We start from the raw sequence: 12540 nt of genomic DNA on the forward strand, positions 1-12540 counted from the left end.
ATAGGAGCACGTTTTCACATCTAACTGGCACAGGTGATAAAGTCTGCAGTCTGCTCCCCATGTCCAGTAATGTCAAGCTTACCCTTTGGTTTTTTGGTATAATACATTTCAAGCTAAGCATTAGTCTTCATTTTATACGCAAGTAAAATGAAAAGACTTCGATCTAATTCAGGGTTCAAAGGGTTCTGCTGATCTGGAGAGATGAGTCAGAAGTGACTCATCACCTGTTTTTTGGCAAGATATTTAGAACATGGACAAATGACAAGGTGAATGGTAGGAATAATTTGAAACACTGTGCTCTTGTACCGTTTCTAAAGGCTCTATTGGTTTAATGTTACATATTTTTACTTTTCTGAAACATCACAGATAAACCAGAAGGCAGAAGGTTTCTCCTCAGTATAAGATTTTTACTCTCTTTACTTAGATTTCACAGACGGTAACATTCTGTCAGGTTATGTAGACTGCATAGCAGAACCTATCATAGACACCAGTTGCTATCACCTGTGATCTCTTGAAGTACAGAAATCAAAAGATGACTCACGGTGTACAGATTCCAAAAGAAACCTTCCAGTCAAACATTCCTGATTGTGTTGTGCCCTTCTTAAAGGGTGTATGTAGTGTCACATAGAACCAAATAAGTGTCAATCACTTAAATAGATTAAGCATCCATTATTCAGTATTCTGATTGTATCACAAGAATAGCATTTCAAGTCAGCCCATTTCTCAACAGATGTTTCAATCTCAGTACCAAAGGAAAACTTTCTTCTTTACTGGAACCACTTTCTACAGCTTAATTCTATTATTAACAAAACAAGCAATTGCTAGTTACCCTACTAACCAGAAGTATTATTTCAAGTCTAAGCCAGAAACATCTTACAAAAATGAGAGTAACAAATGGACAACAAAGCCATTGAGACAGATTGCTCAGTTAAGAGTTACATATCTATTAGCTGGATTCACAAGGCTGTGGGGGATGTACGCTATGCCAGGAGGGTCACTGCCAGCTAGAAACTCAAGTGCAATGGAATGTTTATCCTGTAGCGGCTTAGTCCACATGCTTTTTTTGCCTCTTTCCTCTGAAAGGCATGTTACACTTTCTCATTTAGCAGATGACAAAAGTACTTATTGCTTATTGCCCTATTAAATTAAGAGCAGATAGGGACCAGTTAATGGTTGTGTTCTTTTGGCAGGTTCATCTCTGAGAATCTGCAGTATGATTCTTATAGCAAGCTAAAGGCTTAATTCAGAAGATATCAAAAGGAAAATTCTTCATTGCAAATATGAAAGCAATTCATTACCTCATTTGCCTTACCACTGACATGAAGCACCACGTTGTCCAGAAAAACAATTCTGAAGAAAGCTGGAGGAAAAAAAGCAAAATAAACACTGCCTTGATCATACTTTTTGTACCTTATTTAATCAACTTTGTATATTTATTTTCTCTCACCTAATCTTTATTGACCACAGAAAAATCAATTTTCTGAAACTGGCATCACAACTTAAGTTATGAAAATTGTATTGTTATTAGTAGCATAATTTAATTTTTGTTTCTATTTTCATTTCTAACAATCCAAATATTCTGACTTACCAAAGATATCCTATTTCTGTATTCTTTTGAAAACAAGAACTGGCTTAAACCAATAAACAGTGTCTCTCTTCTGAATAAGAATGTATCTTTTATGTGTGTGCATTTGCCATCTGTACGTCTCCTTTCTAATTTTCCTCACCTAAGCTAATTCCATCCTTTTACTCCAAAATATGTCTCACAGACTGGGATTCCTGATCTCACACCACCAGCAGGTGAGACACTTCCAATCCTGCACATTTCACACCTTCTCAAATGTTGTTTGGAAAAAAGGGAAAGTACTGCCCTATGAATGTTAGTGCCACACACTGGATTACCTCAAATTCCATGTATACTTTTAAAGGAACCAGAAGCCCAGCCTCAACTATGCCTGCCCAGGAGGAAGCACAAAAGCTAAAAGTGAGCTCTTGAATTCTGCTAGCTCCTTTTGTTGATTCACCTGCCACCGGTTGTGGTTAAAATTGAATGCAAGAAGTACAGAGAAGAAATGGTTCTATGCACAGAGCAAATCAGGTCTTGTGCAAACTTTGTTAATTTGGACTTACCTTAAGTAATGTTACACCAGTCCTTTCATTTTGAATCTTAGACTCACCGTCTAACTTCATCATGGAGGAAGACCTCGCAGGAAGAAGATCCGAGTAGTTCATTTTGACTAGTTTAGCACCATCATAACATCCAGAGGTCTCCAGAGGCATGGAGGGAATTGGGTCCTTACATAAAACTTTGTAGTCTAGTTCTCTATGCACTGTATGCATAGGAGCAAGTAATCCAACATACATTGTAAAAGAAGGCAATGATGAGATGGGAGATTCTTGACAGGAAAGGGGCTGAAGACTTTACTTAAACCTGAGAATATTATCTGTGAAAGAAATACCTGCTGTAGCAGCATCAACTTCAGTGTAGGCTAATTTGGCTTACTTCTTTACAAAAAAAACCCCCAACAAAACAGTGGTGAGTGTTGCTTTAAAAAAGTGTATTACATGTGTTCTTTCGTGTACTTTTCTGTGCTCCTTAGCATCCCTTGTAGCTGTGAATTGAAGTGTGATTCACAGATTTAAATTGGCTCCAATTTCTCAGTGGGCTGTTACCAGAATAAGAGTGATATGCCTTATATGGATATATATTATTGTTGACAATAGCTGAATCAACATTCAAATGACCCCATTACCTTTTTTGAAAGATTAAGACACCTTCAGTTACTGTTACATCCACTTCTGCAAACATGCCCTGAACCAACCTTTGATGACATTTGTACATTCTTTCCCCCTTGCTCTTAGAGTATCAATTAGTCATATATTATGTATACATAAACAACAGACACTTTAAGGTAGATTTTGAACACATTCATAATTAAACATCTCTTTGAAGCAAGCTATTGTAACTTGAAAATATCTAATTGGAAATACATATTAGCATTATAGTTTATTAAACACTGAGGTTTGGTACTTGTTTCTGATTTTAAAAATTGGTTCAATATTTCTAAAGAGTTTAAGAGAAACCAGAGATAAGAAAGTTGCTGGCAAAGTTGTCACCAGATATAAATGCTGCCAACGCTTTACTAAAAGATAAAATGTTATTTTCACCTTCATATTCTTTTTTAATATCAGTTTTTAGTAATCATTTTCAAAAAGGAAACAATGCAAAACTGTCATGTAAAATAATTTAACAGTAACTTTAGACATTTGCATCTTTTCTTCAGTCAAAGCAAAATGAAACTAAACAGTATTAAAGTGGTTTATACAAACACATAGGCTAAACACAAAATGCTGACAATACAGCATACTGAAACTGCCATAATTTCTGTAGTCTTCAAATTATTGGTTAGGAAAACATATGATTAAAAAATGTAAAATAAAAGTGAATGATCAGTAAGTGCCAGCTTCAATAGTGCAACATTTTATTAGTGACAGAAATATCTGGTTTTAACACTGCTCATGTTACAAAAAAATGCAGTGATAGTAACAGTGACAGCAAAGGGCGATTTGGCACTGAGTATATAAAATAGCAGAAGCACATCTCAGTGGTCTTCTAAATGGATCAACAAAAATCTTATTAGTGGAAAAAATTCCTTTCAGTTATTTAAACTGGCCAATCAAAAGCAGAATAACAATTTGTGTAAAATAGTGCAATACAATTTATACAAGGTTATCTTAGGAATGTTACCTTTTTTTCAAGTCAACTGATGTAAATGTAAACATGAATATGCTAAGATACATTTAGCAACTTGCACACATGTGCATTTGTTTTTATTCAATTCAACTGCACAGCATAAATGTTTAGTACTAAAAGGTGCACTTTTAAAACTAGCTTTATTTGCGGCTTGCCTACATACTTGTAGCCTAATTTATGCTCTGTATGCTCCTTTTTTTTTTTTTTTTTAAATTAGACCTACAGTGGTAGTGTTCCTAAAAATACATTTGTGTGGAATATCTAAGTTTCTTATTTAAAAACTCAAGAATCTAAGATGTAATATAGTACAGTGATGTTTATCTTACTATTAGGCTTTACACGAAGTTTTCACGTTCTCCTTTCCATGTGTGTATTTCAGGATGTACATCAAACTTGAAGGCAATACAATCTATGTCTGTGATGGGAGAAAAGATGTGGGGCACATTAAAATACACTAGCCATTTTATGTTTTGGTTTTTCTTTTTTAAATCTTTAATTCTCCTAAAGTTTTACATACAAAGAATAAATGAAATACGATCTTATTTCCTTAAAAATTAATACCGGAAATCGGTGCAAGATAAAAAAAAAAAAAAATCTATGATGTGTTTGACTTGTTTTTAAACAGGAACCTGAGTAAGGGCAGGAAATATAGCCTTATGACTAAAAGAATAAAATTCCTTAATAATTTAAGTAGCTGAACAGGTTTTTAATGTTTTACCACAAACCAGCAAGGGAACAGATGATAATGGCCTTGTATTCAATGAATTATCATGAACACCCACTGCAAACCTGAATATTTTCTGCAAAAATAAAACATCAGATTATGCACAATAATAAAAAGCATCAGAAATAGATGCACCTGGATTTTTTTTCTTTTTTAAACCACAAATATCAGAATTAAGCATTTATGTCACAGTCCTTGAACAGTTGCTCTGAGATGACTACATTAAGCACACTACTGCACTAAGTAGACACCCCGCAACAGGCTTGCACTGCAACAGTAACATAGTTTTCATATAGGCACAGACAACTTCTTATTCATGTTCAAAAACAACATGAAATAAACAACTCAAGACAATATTAGGATTCATCCCACATTTCCTTGTTAGCAAAAAGTTCTTGCCACTTTGGTAACTGAAGTCACTGAATGTTTTTTAAAAATTGCAGGTACCTCAAGGAAAATAAGAGTTCCATATTCAGCAAGGCAGCATTATATCAGGATATTTTATACCAACTAAGGCATAAAGAACTTTGCATCAGGGTATACAATACTCGATCTTTGAATAAAGTTTCATATTCTGTGTGGCGAAAGTGCATAGGAGTGGGATTCCACTAGAGCAGAAAGAATCCTCTCACAGTATTAAGGCCTTTCAATTTTATGTGAACTGTGTCAGGCTAAAGTCAGCACAGTGGAAAAAAAAAAAAAGGCTATCATTATACTGGACACCACTGAAGTTTTCTTAGCACGTCTTGTCTTCTCCTAGTTGTCGCTCATCTTCTTCATCAGCTTCCTCAATAACCTGAATTTCATCTGCTTGAGGTAAAGATGAAATCTCAGTCAGCAGTTTAGCTCCTTCAGCTTTAATTTTTTCTTCCTCTTCAATCACTTTCTTCCATATTTTGTGGTTTTCGCTGAGATGGTGTATTAGCTGGCAAAATATTCGTCTACCTTTTTTTCTCTGAGCTTCTGTAAAATTATAAGCATATTTGATTGTTTGAGATTCAAAATAACTGTGTTTTACACATACAAAACCAATGGCACTTTGTAAGAGATGTACATTTGAGCAAAAACCATGGATGCTTATTCGGAATATTTAAATAGTGGCATGGTAAAGGATAACAATGAGTCTCTGTTTCAAATTGCAAGTCTCCTGGTATTAAAATTTTTATTAAAGGAGTAAAATTTATGAAGCAGGATAATTGCATCATCTACAATATTTGTACTATACAATTTCAACCATCATTGCTATGTCTGAATCTATTAAATGACAACCATATGCGCCAACTGAAATACAAAAACTTACTTAAAATAAGATCATCTTCCATTTCTTCATCATCACTCTCTAACTGTGCTCCATCATCATCTTCAGTACTTTCTGCATCATCATCCTCTTCATCAACCCATTGCCCTGGAAGCAACCCAGCTGCATTATAGGAATTACAAAGGGGGCCAACTATGTGAGTGATGAAAGATTCTTGCAGTTTTGCAAGCTGTGGAGAAGAACGATCCATGAAGGGGCTTATAGGTAATCCAAGACTTGCTTCTTCATCACCCTGAAAAAGAAATTTAAAAAATTATCAGAGCTTCTCACAAAATTAACTTTAAATTTTTATTTTAAAGATTACTTTTAAGGAACCAAGTAAACATCACGTGGGTTGTATCTTTTCATTAGAGGCAATAATATATAGACTAAGTGAAATAAAAATGTAATTCAGCAATTTAGAAATAAAGACACATTGTGGCTCAGACTTGCATAATCTTCCTGTCAGCTTTGCTGCGTGATACCCTTGTGCATGGATGGAGACCTAGTTCTACTGGAGCTGCTATTCCTCTGCCTTTACAGGACGGCTTCAGCATAGGCAGAGATTTGACTTCAACTGCTGAGCTGATGAACAGAAAAAATGGAAAGTAATCAGCTAGAGTAGGCATTCTGGTAAGCGGCTTCTCCCAGAAGTCACAGAAGAATGACTGAACTAAACTGTCCAGGATAAAGTGTTTGGGTTGGGTTTTTTCCCCATTTATAAATGAGGGAAAAAAAAATTGAACAGTCGCGTCACACACAACTCTGAGTTATAATCAGTTAATCTCAGCACTTCTTTGGACCTGACAGTTTTATGAAAAAGTTTTTCCTAAAGAGCAACTTAGAAAACTAAGGTCTTACAGTAAGTGTAAACACTTCAGATTATTATTGCTATTGCTTAAATCTCCCAAGTGATTTTGGTATTTACTTCCTAGTTTGAAAAATATTTTTCAATCCTTGGTGTTTGTCCTTCATAAATAGTTAACTCCTCAGAAAGTTGACTACAGCAAAATACCAGACGTAGAAACGTAGAACATATTGGGGGGGGGGGGGGGGGGGGGGGGGGGGCTTACAGAATTTGTAAACGTAAAAATAGGCAACGTGTTTTCAGACTTTTTTCCAGTTAATCTTGATAGGATTATTTATCAAAGTTCCAATGTAAAAAGCTTATTTACATTTTAATACCATTAGTTACTCATCTGTATTTTTAAAATTTAATTTTGAAAGTTTTGAAATATCTTCTGTCTTCTCGCTAAGAGTTAGCTGAATATATATTTCTAGTCTTGTGGATTCTTTGACCTGGAAACATACCAGTGAACTTAAACCAAAATAACTTCTTCCACTTTGGGAAGTTATCAGCATCGCCCTAAGAAAAACACCCAAAAGAAAATAAACTAATATCTGAAAAAAGAACAACATTGGCAGGGAGCTTTTTTCAGGCTTCTAACACAATCGATAGAAGGTAAAAGATTATGTAGTATGCTACCAATAAAAAGAAATTTCCGTATTCAGAAAGAGAAGATGGAAATACCTTACCTGAAGATTTAACACAAGGAATAATGTTTAAATAGTTAAACATTTGGTAGTACAAAGAATCGATCGTCTGCCTGTCATTAAAAAAGAGTAAATTACACTTTCCATACCTACCTGTTCATAGAATTCATTAACAATGCCTTCTGTCCATTTGAGATGCAACTCTCTAACTTTTGCTGGGCCATTAATATCTGCCAGTTTGATGCATATTTGACAGGCCAGTAGGCGATCATTTTCATTGCTCCATTCTATACCATGACTGTTGATATCATTGACCTGGGTTGAGCACATACATTTTTTAAAAATTAAGTTAAAACTATTCATCAATGGGGTTTTTTTTCAGGCCTTGCACAGCAGACACTTGCATTAATTTTTCTATATAATTTTTTTTCCTATATAGTAAAAAATAAAGTCATTTACTATCTCTCAGAAGATGAAATGTGAGATATGATTGACATCTCCTGTGGGTCCCTACGTAACATCTGCTAGGCTTATTAGGCAATCTACAAAACAACCTACAGTTGCTTTGTACAAAAGGAATACTCTATTTGCATTTTTAAGTAACTTAAATTTAAATAATATAAACTTTAAATACAAGTTATTAATACTAAAACTACTGAGTAGCAACACTAACATCATAATAAATGACTAGCTCAGTGCAGACACTAAAATGCAACAAACCTTGGCATTAAATTCTGCAAGGAAATCAAAATGCTTCTTGAGATCTGTGGCAAGGATTGCTTCAATCACTAAGAAACGAAAACGCTTGAATTCTACATGATCAAGATTTGATAAAAAGTTGTATTCTGGTCGTGATAAGAAAAGATTCCAGGCAGAAGCAGCATGGTGATTTTCTAAGACTGATCTGTCATTGTAGAGAACAGCCTAAAAAAAAAAAAATCAGAAGTGACAGAGTAAAGATTTAAAATCATAGTTAAATATTCTGAAGCTTAAAGGCTTAAACTCTTGGAAATGATGTTTTGCTTTCTAGTTTTGAGGGTTAAAGTAATGGCAGATGAGAATAAAACCCCAAACAATTAGCAAAGTTTTCTTCTTTCCTTAAAAGTCCTTAACGATGTCTTAGTGACATCTACATTCACACTGTAGGCACACATACACAAACCACTTAAAATGTAGACTTTGCACTCTTGGCAGCATGTGTGGAGCACACACACTGACATTAAAAAAAACAACCAAACAAAAAAACCCAAACCAAAACCCAGATTAAAGTATATGCTTTTAATTCCTCTTAATTTCAATATTATGTTAAAAAAAAAAAAAAAAAAAACACCAAAAAAACCCCCACATGAAAAGAACTCCAAAGCATATAAGAACTGTGGTTAATGTGAAATGGTGTGGAGAATCACTAGTTTTCAGTGTGCTACATTTAATGCCAATGAATACATTTTAACTGCAAATGAGTTAACTAAAATATTCAAACAGTAGTAGATTTTACTCACAACTCCTGTGTTTATACAAAACATCCTAGAAAATAATTAATTGAATATAGATTAAATAGGACCTGAAATAATTATTTGGAAAACTGCAAAAACAATCTTTATGCTTTGAGGAAAGAAAGAGATCATTAACAAAATGAATGTGTATATTCTTGAAAATTGGAGATGAATGTCTGTGGTGTTTGTTTTTATTCTTCCTTGTATACTGTTTTCAGCAGAAATATATAACTGCTTACATCCTAAAATTTATTTTGCAATAAATATTGTTGAAAACTGACTGGAAAATTCCCTTTTAAAGTCTCCATCTCCTGATAAGTTGTATTGGTTTCTGATTTACTGTTATTATTGTTAATGATGATGTTGTTATTATTTAAGCTTCCTGTCTCTAACTTAAGAGATTCAAACAGCCATCACAAATATTCTTCCCCAGATAATATTCCACTCTTCAGATAAAAATATTTCACCATGCAGTTTAGGCATCTTTTCTTCAGTGCTTTTCCTTCCAACTCTTCCCTGCCCCACCTTTTTTTTTTTTTCTTCCCTGTCTGCTATTTTGTTTAGCTTTACTCTTCTTTACCTCTTTTGCCTTAGCCTTTTAGACCCTGAAGAGCATAGCATATCCCTTCTTTCTACTCTCTGTTCTAACAGTCGAATATAGCGATAAAACTATTGCTAACTAATAGTTAGTCCAAAACTATTGGACTATTAGAGGAACTTGTGGTTTTAGGGTAATTGCAGACACCACTATGATTTCCAAAATGTAAGATATCCATGAATTAGCTGCTTAGACAGTCCTAGGATCAGCTCTCTATGAAATAATCTTTTACTCTAACCTGTACCAATTTATGTTATTATTTTCAATTTGTAAATTGAAAATTATTTTTGCACATATACACAACCAATACGTACAAAACACATCAGAATTTATCAGGAAAGTAAAAAAGTATTACACAAGTTAAGTACAACTTAATTTCCCCATTTCTTAAATTAGGCAAATGATCCCAAACAGATTACAGTAGGGATATAGAAGAGCAAAGTTTTCGTTACTCTGATTTCAGACACAGACAAATAATTTTCTGGTTAAAGAATTTCTTACCTGAGGTGCATTCGTAGCCACTAGAAAAGCATTTGTTCGACCAGGATGATCATAATCATGCATGGCAGCTGCTACATATAAAGCCATCAATTCCAAAGCAGGGATGTTTGATGCCAGAGAACCATAACTGTCATCAGCAATAGAACAACTTTTTGAAGAAATATAGCTGACTTGAACAGGGGAAATACCACCGGCTTCTTCTAAGAAAATTTAAATACAAAAATAAAATATTTTTAGAAACTATATTTCATTCATATTTTTAATATATTTTAAATGACTCAGCCAGGACACTATGTGAACATAATCTTAATATAGTTATCCTTGTAACTGTGGAGCTGAATAATTGGCAAAGAAAGACTTTTACCTTTTTTTTTTTAAAAAAAAAAAAAAAAGTCATACTATTGTTTATAGATGAAGCAGCAATTTTAAAGAAAAGTTGAAATGCCAGTAAGTTGTAAATCTGTCATGGCCACACACGTTGTCCAAAAGGATAGATGCAGTCTTACAAATACATAAAAAGCTTCAGCTGTCTCACGGCATTGCACAAGGAGGGCAAAATCCTACAGGACACTGTGGAGCCTGTAAGTGGTGTTCACAACTAGAAACTGGAATGTTCCTGTTCTAAACCCAATACTTTACCTGGCACTACATACAGATATACCTCGGGATCCATTTTTTCAGACAAGATTTCCTGTTAGAATGCTGAGGGATAACTGTCATTCACACAAATAAAGGACACTTTCAGAAGAACTTCGTACAGGCACAATCAGAAAAAGAAATATATTTAATTCACCAGTCAAGCTCACTCTTGCCATGCAACTGTAGAAAAAGAAACGTAGACTTTACACTTCTGGCAATATGTGTGGGGCACTTATCCACACTTACTTCCCTCATCAGAAGATGAGAGGAAGGAAGAAAAGGTTTGCCTTGGTCCTTGAAACTGTATGGTGCCTCAGAAGACATAAAACAGAGGAAGTCACTCTGCAGCTACAGTTCACTCATGCTGCAGAAAGCTGGTTCAGAGGAATGTTTCAGCAAGCACAGAAGGCAATCTAGTGGAACAAGGGACACTGGCCATCTAGGCTATGTCTCGATTGCAGTAGAGTTGTCATTTAGATTAGAAAGCAACTATAACAATCTAAGCTTTTAATTATTAAAATGCACTTGTAGGTATTTGTTTCACAGGAGAGAATGAAGAGAAAGAGAAAAAACTAGCAAAAATGTACATCTGAGTCCAAACTACAGATCTTCGAAAATCCACATGGATACCAATGGTTACACATCACCGTCGAGGTCTCTCTCACTTCTTTGCCTTCCCCTTGCTGTCATGCTGCTAAAGAGCTCCTGCTGTTATGCAGTCCTAGAATTTCAATTCCCTTCTTAAATGACAGCACTAAAAGAGCATTCTACAGTTTTTCTCCAACTTCAATAAGGCCAGGAAAGGCTCAATCAGCATCTCCCTCAGTATTTCTACAATTTGCCCCTTTCTTGAACTTGCAGACCTATAGGAAAAGCTTGGCTGACAGTGGAAACTACTGCAAAAAGGAACTAAACCCATTAGGTTAGAAATGTTTGCACGATAAGGAGATTCAGTTTTACTCTCCTCTTTTCCCTGGACAAAGTCACTACTTAAAAAAAACCAAAAACCAAAAACCCAATACTAATTTCATCACTGCATAATAAAAAGGTGCTCTTTTGTGTTAAAAGAATAAGGGAGGATTAAAAATCCTAGTAACATTTATACTGGAAGAGTTCCAAAGCAATAAGACTATAACTTCTTATTTTAATTTTACTTTTTTGTAAAGGGAAACAAAAGTATTTTTATAATTTTGATTTCCTTCAGTCCCAACTCTTTTAACAGTTAGAGAAAGAAAATGCAATAGGGTGCAATCAGTGGATATGGACAAATTTGGGAAAAAAGAGAAAGGTGACAGCAGAGGGGCTACTTAGTAAGGAAGAAATAACGTATCTGTAGGATGTTCTTTACAGTTCACCAATTACTTCTTAAAATTACAGCCCTTTAAAAGCCACATGACTTGCATCTTGCCTTTTTTCTGCATATATAAAACAGTTCTTAGTGCTTGATTTCTCCATTTTATTTTTCTTAAATACATACATTTTAGTATAAAAGTGTATATTTAGAATAATTATACTTTACTTACAGTACATATTTTAGTAAAAACTACAAATCTAAATTTAAAAGTTAATTCTATGAAGTCACTGACAATGCAAAAGCAACATTAGAACTAAAGTCATACAAAATTTGAATTATTTATTTCTCTTTCAAGGGTGCTCTAATGCAGTTATTGGAAGGGTAGTCACTTCAATGCCTGAATGTGTGCATGCGATATCTAACATAGAATTCTGAAATACTCATTTTTACACTAAAACTATTAAGGAGAACTTCAATTAAGTTAAATACTTTGACTTTAGTATTTTTTTCTTTGGTCTATTTAATTCCCCAATAAAGTTAAGAAATATTAGACTAATGTATTTCAAACGCTAAAAATATGCTGACTGTAGCAGTATACAGAGGTTTAATTCAGCATAGAAAATTTATTAAGTGATTCTGTGTTCTTGGCTAACAAATTAACCACTACTCATCTAATAATTTTTCTAAAAATCTACTGCATGATACTTCTGAATGGTGTGTACTATCATTGTGATATTTCTACTGCC

General features: G+C 34.2%; 1 protein-coding gene across 7 annotated transcripts in view; it reads right to left on the reverse strand.

Annotated features, from left to right (window-relative positions):
• Window positions 1-2394: 2394 nt before the first annotated feature.
• The window catches only part of PDE3B (phosphodiesterase 3B), a 95795-nt gene continuing 85649 nt past the window's right edge, over window positions 2395-12540 (reverse strand). For 2 of the 7 annotated variants that reach the window (XM_075755087.1, XM_075755083.1), the window contains 5 exons: window positions 9862-10061; window positions 7990-8193; window positions 7423-7584; window positions 5779-6028; window positions 2395-5441 (listed from right to left, as the gene is read on the reverse strand). In XM_075755087.1, coding sequence (XP_075611202.1) covers window positions 5215-5441; window positions 5779-6028; window positions 7423-7584; window positions 7990-8193; window positions 9862-10061 — 1043 coding nt within the window. In that variant the 3' untranslated portion in view covers window positions 2395-5214. Of the gene's footprint in view, window positions 5442-5774; window positions 6361-7422; window positions 7701-7989; window positions 8194-9861; window positions 10062-12540 lie in introns of those variants that run through there. The other 5 variants (XM_075755084.1, XR_012835784.1, XR_012835783.1 and 2 more) reach the window with 5 other exon arrangements.

The sequence above is a fragment of the Balearica regulorum genome, chromosome 5 (genome assembly GCF_011004875.1).
Source record: "Balearica regulorum gibbericeps isolate bBalReg1 chromosome 5, bBalReg1.pri, whole genome shotgun sequence".
NCBI lineage: Eukaryota > Metazoa > Chordata > Aves > Gruiformes > Gruidae > Balearica > Balearica regulorum.